This window comes from Grampus griseus (assembly GCF_964374135.1).
Source record: "Grampus griseus genome assembly, chromosome: 1".
NCBI lineage: Eukaryota > Metazoa > Chordata > Mammalia > Artiodactyla > Delphinidae > Grampus > Grampus griseus.
The window spans coordinates 150,862,955-150,882,583 of record NC_139017.1 but is presented as its reverse complement, the minus strand read 5'-3'; the positions used below and the strand labels follow the sequence as shown (position 1 = coordinate 150,882,583).

The window sequence follows — 19,629 nt, the reverse complement described above, 5'->3', positions numbered from 1 at the left end:
CAGGACGAGTTTGTAAAGTACTTCTTCCTGAAGACATTGAGTGGTTGTTTTCAGTGGCCTGGAAAGTTTAGATTGATTTGGGTAGAGGCCAAAGCTTGTTTTAGGAAGTTTAAAATTTTGTGGCAACATATATGATAGAGCAAAGATTAGAGGCAAGGGGGACTTCTAGGGGCCTATTGCATCAAGATAACCAAGATAAGCATGAAATAAGGGCCTACACTAGAGTGAGAGGTGAGAATAAGTGTGGAGTCATAATAAAAGATGGATTTAAAGTACTTGGGTGATTGCTATTATGGGGAGTAAAGGAGGAAATCAAAGATTGACGCAGAACGCCAGTGCATGTACCACAGGTGAGGTGATTTTAGGTAGTATATCAGTATTTGAAATTTGAATGGCTATATGTGTATTAATGTATATTAGGAAAAAGATAAAACTAGCTTATCATGATTTCATGAAAATTGTCATTTAGGATAAGGTTAAGTTTTAAAAAGTGAATTGATTTTTTAAAAGATATTAAATAATCACACAGAGAATACACAGGTGTGGCAGAAGTTTAGGAAATAGTGGTTTGTTCAGCACCTGCTACTGAACACCTACTATGTACAACACAGTGGGGGATGCAAAAATGGTTTTAAGTCTGGATCACATAGAAAGGATGAAGTGTTTCATTTTGAACAGAAGAAAACTAAAGTTATCTGAAATCCCTCCTCGTAGAGATAACTACTGTTAACATGTTGATGAATATCTCCATACTGGCTATTCACATTTTATAAGATGACTAGGAAACTTACTCTCTGCAGTTTTATCCTTCAGAAGACAAACTCGATCATTGGAACAACCTGTCTCAAAAGCAGTTTAAGTAAAAGGAAAACTTTTAATATATAAAAGCTGTACTTTTATAGAAGAAAACAAGTATTTCCCCAGCAAGTGCTAGGGTCATGTGAAAGTATTCCCAGTTGATAAGTATAGTAGAGGACAAGATCCAGAGATGTGGGTTTGGCTTTTACCCACTACTTATTAGCAAGATGGTCTTAAGACATTTTAACTTCTTGGTGTCCTTTATCTCTAAAATGAAGATATTACTTCCCATCTTGTGCAGCTTGGTGTTGTGAGGATCAAATGAATCAGCATATGAATTTTATGAAAAGTGCTATAGAAAAGTGAAAGATATGTGGTACTTATTTTTGTTATTGTATGTGAAAGTTGCATGGGAAGAAAAGAAAATCCAGTTTTGTCTAAGAATCTACCACCAATAAACAAGTCTCCTTTCTGCAGAAAGTGACCCTTATTTAAGCTCTTTTCATTCCATATCTTTGAATGTGACTCCATGCAGTTCTGAATAGCTTCCTAAACCCAGACATCAAACCAAGAGACAAGAGCCTATGTTATCTAATAGAGACCTGCTTGTTTTATAAAAGAATTAATTCATAGTTCATACTGGGAGGCAGGTAACTAGTGAAACTAGAAGCCTAAAGACTGTGTACTTTATATAAAATGATGATAATGATAGCTGCCTTGTAGTAGTGGAGATTAACAAACTGTATGTAAAATATCTAATAATACAGTGTCTAGTACATAGACCATTTAATGAGTGGGAGCTGTTATCATTATTATTAAACAAAGCAGCCTATTTTGCTTATTATTAAACTAATAGACAAATTAGAAAACATGAATAATCCAACTAACCGTAAACATCTTACTATATATATTTCTAATCTTTTTAAATCATCATTTTTTAAAATCATTCTCCTCGGGACTTCCCTGATGGCACAGTGGTTAGAATCTGCCTACCAATGCAGGGGACACGGGTTTGAGCCCTGGTCTGGGAAGGTCCCACGGGAAGGTCCCACATGTCGTGGAGCAACTAAGCCCATGTACCACAACTACCGAGCCTGTGCTCTAGAGCCCACGTACCACAACTACTGAAGCCTGCGCACCTAGAGCCTGTGCTCCGCAAAAAGAGAAACCACTGCAATGAGAAGCTCTCATGCTGCAACGAAGAGTAGCCCCTGCTCGCGGCAACTAGAGAAAACCTGCACACAGCAACGAAGACCCAAAGCAGCCAAAAATAAATAAATAAATAAATTAGTTAATTAATAAAATAAAATCATTCTCCTCTTATTGGGTGTATGGGTTGTTTCCAGTTTTTTGCTGTTAAAACTATTCTTGCAATGAATATTTTTGTATATAAATCTTCAGTTGCACCTCTTTATTTCCCCCTTAGAATACATGTCCATTAATTGGTGCTTTGTTCGTTATTCCCTCTTGATGGCCATTCCCTGAAGGTACAGGTACACATGTCTCTTAGCCATTTAAGAAACTAGGCTAGTTATCTCATTCTTCACTTTCTCTATCAAATGTATTCTGACGTAAATACTGATGTTTAAAAGGAAAAGAGATAATAAATGTAAATGCTATCTTGCCAGTCATTTTAATCTGTCCCTCTACCCAGCCTCATTTTGAAGTGGTCATTTTCTTTCAAAATGAGGAATTGGTGAAGGAGTGGAAAAGTGGTAGAATATCTAGATTCCAGTATCTTGCTGCCTGTGTTTCCATTAGGTTGCATTTTTCTAAGGTCTATAAAACAAAATAAATTTCCTTTTTGTCTATTTTTTTTTTTGTACGTCACTCTTTTAAGTAGCTGGAGTTTATTTCAAAACCGTTAGCCTTCACTTTCTGGGGTATATATTGTGTAATTGTTGCGGGATAGATATGTGTCCCATAGATGAAGCTTTTTTATTATTTTGTTTATTTTTTTAAAAACAAGAATATTTTTTAAATATTTATTTTTAAATAACAACATACTTTATTTTTTTAATTAATTAGTTAATTAATTTTTGGCTGCATTGGGTCTTAGTTGCTGCACGCAGGCTTTCTCTAGTTGCAGTCAGCAGTAGCTACTCTTCATTGCAGTGTGTGGGCTTCTCATTGAGGTGGCTTCTCTCGTTGGGAGCACCGGCTCTAGGCGCGCGGGCTTCAGTAGTTGTGGCTTGCGGGCTCTAGGGCACAGGCTCAGTAGTTGTGGCGCAGGGGCTTAGTTTCTCTATGGCATGTGGGATCTTCCCGGACCAGGGCTCGAACCCGTGTCCCTGCATTGACAGGCGGATTCTTAACCACTGAGCCACCAGGGAAGTCCCGAAAAATATTTACTTTTTAACTTTTTTATTTTGGCTGCTCCAGGTCTTAGTTGCGTCATGCGGGCTTCTTAGTTGCGGCATGCAAACTCTTAGTTGTGGCATGCGTGTGGCATCTAGTTCCCTGACCAAGGATTGAACCCGGGCCTGCTGCACTGGGAGCATGGAGTCTTATCCACTGCACTACCAGGGAAGTCCCTGATGTGGACCATTTTTAAAAAATCTTTATTGAATTTGTTACAATATTGCTTCTGTTTTATGTTTTGGTTAAGTGTACAGTTCAGTGGTTTTTAGTATATAATGTGCAACCATCACCATATCACATTCATCCTTTTACTTTTAACCTTACGGTTTTTATATTTTAGATGTCTCATACATAGATAGACTTTGTTGTTACGGTTGCTTTTAAATCCAATCTAACACTCACTGTCTTTTTTTTTTGACAAGCTTTATTTATTCATGTATATTGTGATTACTGATATATTTGGAATTATTTTTACCATATTATTTTATGCCTTTTTTCCCCTCTATCCTTTTCATATCACCCCCACCTCCACCCCAAACATATACACACACATCCTCCTCTTGCTTTATTTTTAGAACTTATTGAAGGTTTTTAAAAAATGATATCTGGGTTGTCATTAATGTTTCAAGGTTCATATATGACTATTCTTTTAATGGTTGCTGTTAAAAATAAATCATGCCCATATAACCTAAAATCTTAATATATACAGTATCTTCACTGCTTCCTGAACAATCCAGGAACCTTAAATAAACACTTTGATCTAATTATACCCCCTTCATATTATATTTTAGTTTTATCTTGTTTATTTTTTACCCCTAAAATTAGCATTATTATTATTTTATACAGTCATTATTTAAGTTTACCTATGTGCTTACCTGTGTCTTTGCTTACCATTCCGTATTCATCTCACACCTTCCTTTTAGAAATTACCTTGCTTCTTCCAGAGTATATGCTTTAGAAATTTCTTTGGAAAGTTGTTTTTGTTTTATTTATTTATTTATTTATTTACTTACTTACTTATTGGCTGCGTTAGGTCTTCGTTGCTGCGCGTGGGCTTTCTCTAGTTGCGGCGAGCGGGGGCTACTCTCCGTTGTGGTGTGCGGCCTTCTCATTGCAGTGGCTTCTCTTGTGGAGCACAGGCTCTAGGTGCATGGGCTTCAGTAGTTGTGGCACGCAGGCTCAGTAGGTGTGGCTCGCAGGTCCTAGAGCGCAGGCTCTGTAGTCGTGACGCACTGGCTTAGTAGCTCCGCGGCATGTGGGATCTTCCCCGACCAGGGCTTGAACCCATGTCCCCTGCATTGGCAGGCGGATTTTTAACCACTGTGCCACCAGGGAAGTTGTCCCTGTTTTTGTTTTTATATCACTCTCATTCTAGATATCAATTCAAGATTGACCGCTATTTATCCTAGCATCCTAATATTTATTTTTTTCTATTCTGTTCTGATTTCCTTTGTTCCTGTTGAAAAAGTCAGCTCTGTGAGAATTCCCTGGTGGTCCAGTGCTTAGGACTCTGTGCTTCCCCTGCAGGGGCCATGGGTTCGATCCCTGGTCGGGGAACTAAGGTCCTGCCTGCAGCATGGCCAAAAAAAAATTCTTCTCTGAGCTTATTGGGTTTTTTTTGTTTGTTTTGGTTTTTTTTTTTTTTTTAGTTCTTTCTGGTTATTCTTAAGATTTCTCTTCGATTTTCGTGTTGTGAAAGTATGGACTTCTTTATCCCAGTCCTGTTTGGGATATACTGTGGTTCCTAAATCTAGGGACTCATGTCTTTCCTGAAGTTTAAAAAATTCTTTGCCATTATCTAAAGTATTCCTTCTTTCCCGTTCTCCCTAGTCTATCTTTCTGGAATTCCAATTAGATGAATGTTATACCATCTCATTCTGTCTCCCATGGGTGCTAACCGCTCTTCTATATTTGTCTCTTGGAGCTGCATTCTGTAATTTTTCAGCTCTACACTCCAGTTCATGGATTCTTCCTTTAGCTATATTTAATCTGTTCTTTAACCAGTCCATTGTGTTTTAAAGTTCTAATTGGTTCTTTTTCAAATCAGTCATTTCTGGTAGTCTCTTATTCCTTCCTCATGTTTTTAGTTCCCTTGTTTGTATAAAACATGCTTCTTTTTATTCTGTATCTGATAATTCCAGTATCTGAAGTCTTAAGGAGCTAATACAGCTAGCTCCATATTGTTTCTGCTAACTCTTACTCATTGTGGCTTGTTTTCTGAAGTATTTGGTAATTTTTATTGTGAGTTCATAATAGGTCAATGATCTTAATCTTCGGGAATCTTGAAGTGTCTGAGTTTAGGGTACATTCCTCAATAGAGGATTTGTATTTGCTTCTATCAGTTGGCCCCAGTGCTACCAAGCCAGAAGCACTTTAATATCTCATCTTGGGGTTTTCTGGACCATGCAGATAATGTTTTTGAATTTTAATGGAGACTTTTCTTTTTTTTCCACTTTAGATGAGCTTGACACAGTTGGGCTACTTCACCAGCATTTTTTTTTTTTTTTCTGGCTCACTCTTTGACTCAGAGTATACCCCTTCATGGGATTAGGCAAGGGATGTTAATTTCAACTCCTCACCTTTGGCTTTTTCTTACTTTAAACTAAACTAAACTGTATGTTTAAAGATATTTGTTTTACCTTATTAAGCAGGTTTTTTTTTAAAAAGATATTGGGGATAGGAGTTTATTAATTAATTTATTTATTTTTGCTGTGTTGCGTCTTCGTTTCTGTGCAAGGGCTTTCTCTAGTTGTGGCAAGCGGGGGCCACTCTTCATCGTGGTTATTAAGCATTTTTAGATGTTTTTCAGAGTATGTGTGTGTTGGTGAGTGAATGTGGGTATGCACATGTGAGAGTGTGTGTATAAGATTAAATTGTTCATTGTGTCTTGGCACTATTTAAATTTAATCTGGAAAGTTTATAAACAGTGAGAATTTTATTTGGCTTTGTAAACATTATATTTTATCATTCATATGACCACCTACCATTTAGGTTTAGTTATTTTATTTAATTAATTTATTTTTATGCGGCGTGCAGGAACTTAGTTCCCAGACCAGGGATCGAACCTGTGCCCCCTGCAGTGGAAGCATGGAGTCCTAACCACTGGACCACCAGGGAATTCCCTATGTTTAGTTATTTTAAAACCAGTACTATAATAATATGCAAATGATTACATATCTGTTGACTAAAAAATTGTTTATTAGATAAATGTTGAATAATTTACTTTTATAGTTATAGCTGTGTGAAAGTTGAAAGCACAGGTCTCTGGCATCAGACTACTTGGCTTCACATCCCAGGTTTTCTGTTTATTGGCTGTGTGGCCATAGGAAAATTAGTTAATTTCTCTGTACCTAGATTTTCTCATCTTTATATTTTTATTTTTTTAATTAATTTTTATTAATTAATTGCTTTACAATGTTGTGTTAGCCGCCACTGCACAAGAAAATGAATCAGCCATACACGTACAGATATCCCCTCCCTTTTGGACCTCCCTCCCATTTAGGTTACCACAGTGCATTAGGTAGAGTTCCCTATGCTATACAGTATGTTCCCATCAGTTGTCTAAATTTTCTCATCTTTAAAGGGCAGTAATAAGTGTACTTATCTAATATGGTGATTATGATGTATAAATGAGTTATAATACAGTATTTAGCACAGAGGACCTGGTACATAGTCACTGTTTAATAAATGTTAGCAACTTTGTTGTTACTTTTTTAATCTTTCCTGGCCTATTCTTCATATGTGTTGAAGGAAAAAAAAATATGTATGCATGTGTATGTATATATTTTTGTGTGTATATGTGTGTGTGTGTATTTACATATATATTTGTAATGTTGGTTTGAGAGGCTATCATAAAGTTAGGGAAGCAGAACTCCAATAAATTTTAACATTAAATTTTACTTTATTAAAGTAACACAAACATACTGTTTAGAAGTTCAGAGTACAAAAAAAGCATATAATAAAATATAGCAGTTTCATGTTTCTCGCTTCTCTGTGCTGCTCACGTGCTGCCAGGGCCCTTTCCCCACAGACTGCAACTCTTTTAGCTTCTTCTGACATTTACACATATCATTTTCTATATTGTATGTGTACTATTATTTATTGACCCTATCTCTCTTTTTTTTTTTTTTCCCTGCACCGCATGGCATGTGACATCTTAGTTTCCCCAGCCAGGGATCCACCCCACGCCCCCTGCAGTGGAAGCACAGAGTCTTAACCACTGGGCCGCCAGCGAAGTCCCTGACACTATTATCTCTTGACTTTCACTTACGGTAGATGAGGATTTAGCTCTTGTCCTAACATCCGCTCTGCTCCTCCCTTCCCTCAATTCTTCCAATATAGTCCTGTTACAGTTCTTGGTTTAATCAGTATCAAAACATTTTTGTAAACATTATTGTAAAACAGTGTTGTACCTATTCACTGCTGAGCATGCCTTACCTTTTTTCCCTCTTGCTTAATAATTGCTTTTTTTTTAAGTGTGCTTAGTTTTCCTTTTATCTTTTTGCTAATTCTTCTCACAACTTCTGCTGTCCTTCAGTATAATTTCCTACAAGTTTAATTGCATCATTAACCTTATTAGTTTTAGTCCCCCTCATCCCTGCCACACCCCAAAAGAGATCTCTATTTTCTTTCTTTGGGGTGGTTTCTCTGAAGCCCTGCTCTTCAGTTCTCATACTGGACTTCCCTTGTGCTCATCCTTGATTCCAAGTTGATTTGCTGTGTTCTCTTGATAGTGTACATCTTCTACTAGTTTCATCAGGTTAAAAAGATGGTATGGTGACTGACAGTGTGATCATGGCAGCCCTTAACAGATTTTCTTTCGAGTCACACTGTTCAAATCTGGATGGGTTACGCTCTCTAGCTGGTGTATAGATGTCATTCTGGGGTTGCCCTTTACCATTAGAGATTTCCTTCACTTCTCTCCTACATTGGGTCTCCTGTGTTCTGTATTCCATGACTTTTTGTTCCTTAATTTACTCCTTCATTTTGGTAAAGAACATCCTCAATCCAGTACCTTCCTGAGAAAGACTGCATAGTAAAGTTTTTGAGTCCTGGCATCAAAATGCCTTCACTTTTCTGTCACATTCTTTTCTGTCACTTTGACTGGGGTTTAGATTTCTAGATTGGAAATACTTTTTCTTCAAGATCGTGAAGGCATTGTTCCATCGTCTTTTTTTTTTAATTGCTTTATTTTAAAAAATTAATTAATTAATTTTTTGGCCGCACCACACAGCTTGTGGGATCTCAGTTCCCCTACCAGGGATAGAACTTGGGCTGCAACAGTGAAAGCCCGGAATCCTAACCATTAGGCCACCAGGGAACTCTCTCCATTGTCTTCTTGATTTCAACATTGCTGGTGAGGTGTCTGAAACCATTCAGTTTACTTATCCTTAGTATGTTACCTTAATTTTTATGCTTCTAGGAAATTGTTGGCTCCTTTCTCTGTGTTCTGAAATTTCACATGCCTTGGTGTGAGCCTTGTTTTTAAATTGAAGTATAGTTGATTTGCAATATTATATTAGTTTCTAATGGACAACATAGTGGGTCTGTTTTTACCCATTGTGCTGGGTATGCATTGGGCCCTTTTAATTTGGAAGTTGAGGTTCTTTGGTACTAGGAAACTTTCTGGAATTGTTTTGTTGATGATTTTCTCCTCTCCATTTTTTTATTCTCTCTTTTCAGAGTTCCTATTATTTGAATGTTGGCTTCCTTATATTGAACTTTCTTAGCTTTTCTCTCCTGCTTTTCCATTTCTTTATTTCTTCTATTTTCTGGGAGATTCCATCATCTCCCAACCTTTTTCTTTTTTAAATAAATTTATTTATTTATTTTTGGCTGCATTGGGTCTTCCTTGCTGTGCGTGGGCTTCTCATTGTGGTGGCTTCTCTTGCTGCGGAGCACGGGCTCTAGGCGCGTGGGCTCAGTAGTTGTGGCTCGCGGGCTCTAGAGTGTAGGCTCATTAGTTGTGGCGCAAAGGCTTAGTTGCTCCACAGCATGTGAAATCTTCCCAGACTAGGGCTCGAATCTGTGTCCCTTGCATTGGCAGGCAGATTCTTAACCACTGTGCCACCAGGGAAGTCCTTCCAATCATTCTATTAAGCTTTAATTTCCAATATTTATTTTTCTCTGAATTTCCCATTTTTACACTATCCTCTGTTTTTCCACGAATATAATATCTTATCTCTGAATTTTCTCCTTCTATAATTTCTGTTTCTTCCATACTGCATTTTTTTCTGTATCTGGTCTTCCATCTTAACAGCTTACTTACCTTGTATACCTGATAATCCTTGTTCGTGTACTCCTTAGTAAAGGAATGGGACTGAAAACCTGATTGGAATCTCTGAGCCTGTAGATAAGGCTTATCAACTTTGAGCTTCACTGTAGCTTGGCTTGGATGTGCTTGTAGTTGAGGAATACCTGCTGTTAGTATCTTCAGGTCTTTCCTGGTAGAATGGTCAGTTCCCAGGGAGTACTCTTCTAGTCTTTTGCCTGGTGGGTAGTTATCTGGGAGCCAGGTATGGGGAGAGGACTAGTTTGGGAGAGGGAGTTCTCAGTGTTCAGTGTACCATACCATTAGGTAAGCAAATACATGGTCTGTTGCTAGTGTACCCAGGCCCTCAACTATGTCGAACTCCCAGTTGAAGTGTCCTATTCTTTTGCCCTATCCAGGGAGAATGAGCTTTCAGGCTTTTGCCAGAACGAGGAGGAGCACTTGCCTTTTGGTGTGGAGTTGGAGAAGGAATCTGGAGCTTTAACCATTTCTCACACAGCTCTCAATTCTTATTTCAGCCACCACCTCCTGTTCCCCAGTTCCAGAATTACCTGGTACTGTTAGTTCTCGAGCCCTTTAAAGACTGTCAGTGTTAATCAGTGTTCTCAGCCAGTGTAAATCAGGCTGGTTCTCTTTTCTCCACTGCTAGTTTATGATGTAACTTCCTTTGGCCTGCCTAGTCTATTATCATTTGTCTGTCTGCTTTCCTGCTTCCAAAATGTTGTTGCTCTTGCCACCTCACCTGTTTTCCCTATCCTTGTGGGTTTATATCTTAAAAAAAAAACAACTCTTGATTGTAGTTTTACTGGAGTTTTTAGAGGGAATAAAATTAGATGTGAATGTTCCCTCTGCCATCTTAGCTTGGAAGTCTCAGTTTTTTAAAGAGCATTTCCTGGTGTTTTTGGGGGTCATAAGTGACATGTCCTTATTAGCAGATAATTTGGAAAATAGGAAAGATATGAAATAAACATCACTGTAATTCTACCATATAGAAAAACTATTGTTGACATTTCGATATACTTTCAGTCTGTTTTCTATATTTGTGTATTTTTACATACACATTTGCATTTTTTCATAATTGGAATCATACTATATATTTTTAGTTTTGTTTCCTGCTTTCTTCACCTAATGAGCCATTTTCCCATGCCAGAACATAATCTTTGAAAACATCTAGTGGCTATTCATCTAGTGGATGTATAACATAAATGTTATTTGGCACTATCATGAGCAGTTTCCCATGTTGCAACATAATCTTTGAAAGCAAAATTTCTAATGGGTTTATAATATGGCTGTCACATGACTGTGTCATGATTTATTTAACTATTGTCCTATTGATAAATATTTATGTATTTTTTAATCTAAAGTAGACTCATGAAGTCAGAATATGTCTGTCTTGTTCATGATTCTGTGTTCAAGCTTAACCCGGTGTTTAATGTGGAGTGGTTCAGGGAATGTTTTGTTAAGTGAATGAACAGTTCTGCACAAAAGTCCGATTGTTTTCTTAAGTTAGAATCTAAGAAGGTCTCTTTCTGGGTTAAAAGGTATAAACTTTTTGAAGTTTGTTGATAATTTATTTTCAATTTGTTCTTCGATTCAGAATAAGAAACAAGGATGTAAAAATGAGGAAGTGCTTGCTGTGCTAGGCCATGAACTGGGGCACTGGAAGTTGGGACACACAGTCAAAAATATCATTATTAGCCAGGTAAGTTTGGAGTGACAATTCTCTTTTTATGACAGGATAGTCAAATTATAAATATAGCAGGCATGAGAGTTCATATAGTAGAGAGGTTAATACAGACTCTGTAGCCAGGCTTCACATCACGGCTCCCTGACTTACTACCTGTGTGACCTCAGGCAAGTTCCTGAGCCTCTCTCTGCCTCCATTCCCTTATTGAGTGATGATATCTCATAGGACTGATGTAACAATTAAATGAGTTAATATACGTAAAGAATTTGGAGTAGTACCTGGAATATGGTAAGTACTATAGAAGTATTTATTGTTATCATCATCGTCATCGTCACCACCTCCTGAGTCACTCGGCTAAGGAGCTGTGAAGATCAAAAGGAGTGAGCCCAGATAACTTGGGTATTAAAATACTTTTTTTTTTTTTTTTTTTTTTGCGGTACGCGGGCCTCTGACTGTTGCGGCCTCTCCCGTTGCGGAGCACAGGCTCCAGACGCGCAGGCTCAGCGGCCATGGCTCACGGGCCCAGCCGCTCCACGGCATGTGGGATCTTCCCAGACCGGGGCACGAACCTGTGTCCCCTGCATCGGCAGGCGGACTCTCAACCACTGCGCCACCGGGGAAGCCCTAAAATACTTTTTAAAGAACATTTTTTCTCTTTTAAAAAAGTCATTATAGGGGCTTCCCTGGAGCGGAAAAAAGTCATTCTATACCCATAGGAAAAAAAATTGGAAAAGGTAGTATATATAAAGCACATAATAATTTCTGTAATATTCCGCTTCTGGGTATTAATACCACTAAACCAGCAGAGTGACCACAGTTTTAAGGCTCTAAGTGAAGTAGCACTGTGTTTTGTTGACTGGTTCTGAGCATATATGGCCTCAACTGAGACTTAAATGGGTCTTTGTACCTTTCTAAAAGGCTAGCTGGTTCTGGGTGATGGATTGTATGGGAAGACTTGTGTACCCCTGTACGTACCTTCCTGTTGCCTTACATCTATAGGTATAAAAATGAATTCCTTGGCGGGAAGCTATGTTGTACGGATACATGGCAGTGAGTAAGACATTAAATAAGTCCAAATCCAAGTTTAATGTAAGTTATTCAGTTTAATAAGGAAAATCACTGCTGCTTTTATGAAGGAAGGGGTCCAAGAGAATCAGCCTACCATGAGGGTGGTGGACTGGTCCCTGAGGTACCTCATCAGGGCCGGGGTTGATTGCCTCTTCTGAAAAATTGTACACTCAGCAAGAGCCAGTGGGGGGATGTCTGTGTTGCTGATTAATGCATTGATTCCATCCCTATCACCATGGCCACTCTGTTCATGAGCCCTTGACCAAGTCCTAGAGTGGCTAAGGAAAGAAGCTGGCTAACATCTGCAGAGCAGATATCTTCTCCACCTGATCATTGAGAGGGCCTTCTCTACCGTGGAACGCTTTTGGTGAACATTCACGTTAGACCTAAGTATTATCATACTCTGGGCTAATTTTGGAAGTTTTACCACATACCCCTTTCCAGATCTTCTTGTTAGCCATCCACTAGTTTGTTCCAAGGTCCTAGTCATCCAGCTAAACCATTATTTGTCCACTAACATGAATTAGTGTATATATCCTCAGCTCAGGCCCTCTCTCCTTCTAGAATAAAAGTAAAACTATAAAACTACCTAAATAACTTTTTCTGTGATTACACTAACATCATTCTTAAAATCACATCATGATGTCTTGTTCTACTGATCCCACAGTGAAATCAGCTTAGAAATAACTTAGAAATTTTGTATCCTTCTTTCTAGATGAATTCTTTCCTGTGTTTTTTCTTGTTTGCTGTATTAATTGGTCGAAAGGAGCTTTTTGTTGCATTTGGTTTTTATGACAGCCAACCCACTCTAATTGGACTATTGATCATCTTCCAGTTTATTTTTTCACCTTACAATGAGGTAACGTATACTCTTTAAAATTATCTCACATATGCCCTTGTCTATTTCAAATCTAGAACCTTTAGGGTAGTGAAAAAACAGAACAAAACTATAGTTTTAACAAGCAGATGAAACAAAGTTTTAGTCGCTTGATTTACTAGCTAGTATAAGAAAGTAGCAGAAAAACCCAATCCCAAATAATAAGTGCTTGCATACTGTTAGGGGAAAAAAAAAAGTGGAGAATTAGACTTTAGTGGTGAAAACCTTGATGTAACAGATACCTAGAGACTTGGTAGATGGAGATTAACTATCGGAATGCTATGTCCTAAACCACATATTCACCAGTGCTTGGGTGAAAACCTTCTGTGTGTGAAGGGACAAAGCAAATATAATTGAGTGTAAGTATGACTGGATAAGGGAGGCTGTATGACAGTGTTCCTCTGATTGTATTCCCTGACCACCTGATTCATAGTAGCCTTAGCATCCCACCCCACACCCTCTGAATCAGAATTGGGTGTTTTATGATAAGTGTAGTTTAAGAACCACTCAGTAGGGGGACTCCGTATATGTGATAAGACATAGATTAATGAGACTGTATATGAATAAATCCAGTGATGGCAACATGTCCTGATACTAATTGATTAGACTTCCACATTAAGCCAAGAAATAGTATCGGGGATCTCGAGATGTCTCCATTCAGAAGAATTCTTTCTTGGGACAGGTTGTAGAGTTAAGGTTTTAACTTTCTCCGTAAAAGGTGGGGGTGGGCTGGGGTGTAAGGCACCAGCAAAGAAAAATGGAGAGGAATAGATCATGTTTGTATAGCGTTGTCCTCAGAATCTACATTCATTTTCAGAGAACTGAGATTTATTATCTTTAAACTCTAAATGTTTTAATTTTTTATTTTACCTTTTGCTGAGAGTATAAAATGCTGTATATAGACTGTTACTTCTTAAAGAGGTTATAGAACACCTTATAGTGGTAATTGTCATTTCTGTCTTCAGTCACAATTCAGGAATGCCTTAAGGACACTGAGTTATGTATATGAAATGCCCCAGACTGCTTTGCTCTTTAAGCAGTTATGCTGTTTGTTTATTTATTTAACTAATTTTCTTATCTCTTCGCTCACTGTCAGGCTGATAATCCTTGCTAATATCAGTGTAACTTTCTGTTATGGTCATTATCTGTTTATAATTTTCTTCTTCAACCAATCATAGACTGGGAAATCAGATAAACTCATTAAGTAAAAGTTACTAGATTTTGACTGAGTATAAGTGTCCTCTAAGGAAGGCACCAGTAACGTTAGTGGTTCTCCTTTGGGCATCTAATTTGGCCTCTCAGTTTTTGTCTTTGTCTCCTTATATTGAGTAGTTGCGTTCACTTCAAAAAATGTCTAAGTAAATGTGGGGTATTAGAGTAATTTGAAATGCGAGATATTAGCAACTGTTGTAAAAACTTTGGTGAGCCCAGGAGATTCATTTCAAAAAGACTAAGTATTTAAACAGAAAATCTTATGTTTAATGTCAGCATTTAAGAGGTCATTATAGGAAAGACATATTTTCCCAGAAAATGGGGAAATTGCCCCATCAAGAAGAGCTTGGAAACCTACAGCAGAGTAGGTAGGTATAGGTTATATCTGCTTATGTTTCTATTTATGTCTTACAGTGAGATTCAAGGAACAGTTAGCCTGGGACACTTGAAATCAGGAGATAGATACATAGATAGATAGATAGATAGATAGATAGATAGATAGATAGATAGATAGATACTAGTTAATGAGTCTGTCCCAAAAAGTACATTCAAGATTTGGAAAGAAATTTCAGGTAGAATTCAGATATTAGCTTTGAACATATCTAAGAAGGTATCAGGAACTCCCAGACTTTATGTTGAAACTCTATATCTGCTAGTGGCAATAAGAGGTACAGAGGAGAGACTTTTTAAACTTTTTTTTTTATTGCTGACATATTTTAAAGTAAGAAATAGACATCATGTCATTCAACCTGTAATACTTCAATATGCAAATAAATTACTTTTCCCTCAAAATTTATATTTTCGGATGAAATTTGTCCTCTTCGTAGTTGTCACCTTCAGGGACTGAACATTTATTCTGATGAAGCTACCATAACTCAGAACACTTTAGAAAATTCTATTTTGAGATTGTCATTAGTGGCTATAATATATATATACGTGTGTGTGTGCGTGTACACACACATATATATATATTAGAATGTTCTCAGTTATCATTTAAAGGTGGATAAGTGAGCAAGAATTTTTTTAAAAAAGAAAAAGAAGAGTCTGAATATAAATCACCACATCTTACCTGTATCTGAGGAAGGTAGTGTCCATGGGCTTTGGAATCATCAAGAATTTCAGCACTGCCACCTTCTAGCAGTGTGACTACAAGCAAGTTATCTCATCTCTCTGAGATACACCTTCCTCATCCGTAAAACAGGAGTAAGAGTAATCACCTTGTGGGATTGTTGGAGAATATGTAAAGTGTCAATTCAGTGCCCAGCACATGGCAGGTTCTCAAATGTTAGTATTTCTTTAAGACTGACATTCCTTTGGACATATATCTGTTTCTGGTCTGTTGGCTTGCTGGGGAAAAGGCTCAATTTTTAACAATTCCCCCACCCTAGGTCCCCTAAATATGAGTGATCTTTCTTTTGGCCTGCTGTTTCTCTTATCCTGAGCCAAACTTCCTCTACAGTTTTGGCTCATGAAACCTTTAGTGACAACAGAGAGGGGAGCAGTGGTTAAAACACTTTTATTTACTTTTTCAGGTTCTTTCTTTTTGCCTAACCGTCCTAAGCCGCAGATTTGAATTTCAAGCTGATGCGTTTGCCAAGAAACTTGGGAAGGCTAAAGACTTATATTCTGCTTTAATCAAACTAAACAAAGATAACTTGGGTTTCCCTGTTTCTGACTGGTTGTTCTCTATGTGGCATTATTCTCATCCTCCGCTACTAGAGAGACTCCAGGCTTTGAAAAATTCAAAACAAGACTGAGTTGCCCAGGGTCTGCAACTGAAGACGTTTCTGATGATTTCTGTCCTGGCAGCATGTTCTGGCTCTTGATGTTTTTAAACTTTTTTTTTTTTAAGAAAAATTATTAAGTATGGAAAAGCCAAGATTTAAATACATTTAATATCTCATTTCAAAAATGATTTTAATAATCCATTTCTTAAAGAAAACACTGGATGAAATTTTGAGGCTTAATGTTTTTAAAGGCTTAGTTTTATCTTTAAAATCTAGTTTACCGTCAACTTGTAAAATCACTTGAGAAAATACAGAACTTGTTTTATTTACATGCTTATATGGAACCTGCATATAAGGCGTCTGGGGGCATATGTTTAAAAGGGAACACACCTCTGAATCCTCTCTGTAAGACAGAAACAGTGGTCCTGAATCACTGTGCTCATACCTAAGTTGAGACTTATTTTTACTTTCATGCTGTTATGATTTAAGCTGGCCAATCAATGTTTTAAATAAGGAAGAAAGCTAATAATTGGTAAGGCTGATGTTTTGTAAATGAAAGTAGTTAGAAATATGCTCTCTCCTGTTCTATCAAATTTCTCTGTTCCCTCTCTTGCTATACACTGTTCAGGAGTTTCTAATAATGCTTTGAAATTAGGAATTATGTACAGAATGTTTTAAATCACTGGGTTTTGTTTTTGTTTTTAAGAAAGTCTTTCTCTTTCTTTCCACCTGGTGGGTATGATCCCATTAGGGGTAAACGAGTATTTTTCTAAACATTCAGCTTTTTCTCATTCATACTCTTGTATTCAATAAATAGTGCATCCTTTTACTTAGCAAAAATTGCCATGTTGAACAGGCTTTGCTATTTTAAAAGTGGGAGAATGTGGAAAGAAGAAGAAATGACATTTTAAGAGATGTAAGATTGAAATACTGATGATTCTCTTATGATGTTACAGGGAAAAAATATAATTTTCTATCTCTTTCAAGGATAGAAGAGTTTTCGTTTTTATTTTTCTAAGTTTTGTCAGTAAGTCTTAAGTGCTATTTAATCAGGCCTGATTCCATTTTAGAAAATTATAGTTCTTGATATGCTGACAAGTTTTATTTTCAAAACAAATGTCATGAAAGATTTCCAGTTTTTGAAGCTGCATGTTTGACTGATTCAAATCTCTGTCCACTTTCTGAATGAGACCCAACTTTGTGCCTAGAGCTCCCACCCGCTGGTGATGTGTACCTTCTGGGCATTTATTCCAAAGTGGGATCAACTGTGCGTGCTTGGTATCTGGCCAGAAAGTCTTTTGCTCAGCTGATATTTGGGTGATGTCTTTACATGGAAATATAATAAAAATAAACATCTAGTTTAGTACCGTATTATTTATTTTCCTAAGGCTGAAGAGGAACAGTGCTATGATTTGATCCAGCATCTTTCATCTGTGAATTCATGCTGTGATAACTGCCTTTCCTTCCTTCCGTGCCTTTAAATACAAATTTCAGCTCTGCACAAGTGAAACATTAAAAATTGCCAGTGCATATTGATGTTCTTTGTCTTTAATTTGACAAAATTTGTCTGTCATTTGTTACCTAGTAGATATATGTTTATTACCCTAGAGGAACCAAGTGCTAGTACTGGGTTGGCCAAAAAGTGCCTTCGGTTTTTAAGTAAAAATAAAAGACACATTTTTCATTTTCACCAAGAACCTCTTATTGAAAAATGTATTCGCCCTTTTGTTCCACTACCTTCTGCCATTTTTCAGGCAACTTCATAATTCCATCTTCCCAAAACATTTTATCTTTTTGAGCAAAGAACTGTTCCAGGTGCCTTTTACAGTCTTCCAGGGAATTGAAATTTTTTCCATTAAGAGAATTTTGTAAAGACCAAAATAAATGGAAATCTGAAGGTGCAATGTCTGGTGAATATGGTGGATGAATCAGAACTTCCCATCCAAGCTGTAACAGTTTTGCCTGGTCATCAAGGAAACACGCGGCCTTGTGTCATCCTGATGGAAGCTTACGCGTTTTCTGTTGACTAATTCTGTACGCTTTTCTCATCGAGTGCTGCTTTCAGTTGGTCTAATTGGGAGCAGTACTTGTTGGAATTAATCGTTTGGTTTTCTGAAAGGAGCTCTTAATAGAGGACTCCTCTCCAATCCCACCATATACACAACATCACCTTCTTTGGCTGAAGACCGGCCTTTGGTGTGGTTGGTGGTGGTTCATTTCACTTGCCCCACGATCTCTTCCATTCCACGTTCTCGTACAGTATCCACTTTTCATCGCCCGTCACAATTTGTTTTAAAAATGGAACTTTTCATTACATTTAAGTAGAGAATCGCATGTGGAAATACGGTCAAGAAGGTTTATTTCGCTTAACTTATATGAAGCCCAAACATCAAAGCGATGAACATATCCAAGCTGGTGCAGATGATTTTCAACGCTTGATTTGGATATTTTGAGTATGTCGGCTATCTCCTGCGTGGTATAACGTTGATTGTTCTCAATTAATGTCTCGATTTGATCGCTGTCAACTTCAACTGGTCTACACGACTGTGGAGGCTCGTCCATCGAGAAATCTCCAGCACGAAACCTCGCAAACCACTTTTGACACATTCGATCAGTCACGGCACCTTCTCCACACACTGCACAAATTTTTTTTTTTTGCATTTCGTTGCGTTTTTACCTATCTTGAAATAATAAAGCATAATATGCTGAAAATGTTGCTCTTTTCTTCCATCTTCAGTATTAAAATGGCTACATAAAAATTCACCAACTTCGATAAGTCTTTTTTTAAACGCACACTGATATGACAGCTGTCACGTACAGTCTAACAAAATTGTTTTGAATGAAGTTAAAGACAACTAAGTGCTACTAGAGCCATCTGATGGAAAAAACAGAATGACCCTTTTGGCCAACCCACTACGTGAAGAGTAGTGTGAAGGAGCGGCCTGAGTGCCCAGTGGCAGCAGGACCATCACTGCACCTCACTCGGAGTCCTCTTCAGTGCTCCACTCCAGAGTGCCACTTGCTGGTGTTTTCTCAGAAGTGTCATTCAGAACCATTCCTTCTCCATTCCCATAACCTCTCATTGCCTTAGGCCTGTTTGGTTTGCTCCAGCTGCCTCTTTAGTCTTCCTTTCATGTGGCAGCAGTAACTAGCTTTTTTTTGGGGGGGGGGCATACCCCGTGCCATGCAGGATCTTAGTTCCCTGACCAGGGATCGAACCCGCGGCCCTTGCAGTGGAAGCACAGAGTCTTAACCACTGGATCACCAGGGAAGTCCCAGTAACTAGCTTTTTAATATGTGATTGTTTTGACCTGGTCACCTACAGTTTATGGGAGGCGTAGGGATGGCCAGAGGATACTGGTAGGTTCCTGAGGTATTGACCAATCAGGGGAAGGAGTAAAGAGGCCAGCCAAGGAGGGAAAGAGGTGGCAGTCTGCACCCTAATATTTGGTGGGTGTGCAGGGGGCTGAGTGAAGTAGATCAAGACCTCAGATTAAATGGCATGACCTCAGCAGGGTTTATCTCTGAATCTAAGGCAGAGTCCTTGTGTGTACATACTGCCTTTATCTGACTTGGCTTTTTGCTGAAGTCTGAGAGCTGCTAGTAAGTCCTACCTCTGTTTAGGATA

At 37.9% G+C, this 19,629-nt stretch overlaps 1 protein-coding gene across 2 annotated transcripts in view; it reads left to right on the top strand.

Annotated features, from left to right (window-relative positions):
* ZMPSTE24 (zinc metallopeptidase STE24) overlaps positions 1-18,707 on the top strand; it is a 48,902-nt gene extending 30,195 nt beyond the window's left edge. Inside the window, exons 8-10 of one of the 2 annotated variants that reach the window (XM_082664808.1) lie at positions 11,028-11,132; positions 12,901-13,044; positions 17,390-18,707. In XM_082664808.1, the coding sequence (XP_082520934.1) occupies positions 11,028-11,132; positions 12,901-13,044; positions 17,390-17,482 (342 nt within the window). In that variant the 3' untranslated portion in view covers positions 17,483-18,707. Of the gene's footprint in view, positions 1-11,027; positions 11,133-12,900; positions 13,045-15,806 lie in introns of both variants that reach the window. The other variant, XM_082664807.1, reaches the window with a different exon arrangement.
* Positions 18,708-19,629: the final 922 nt, after the last annotated feature.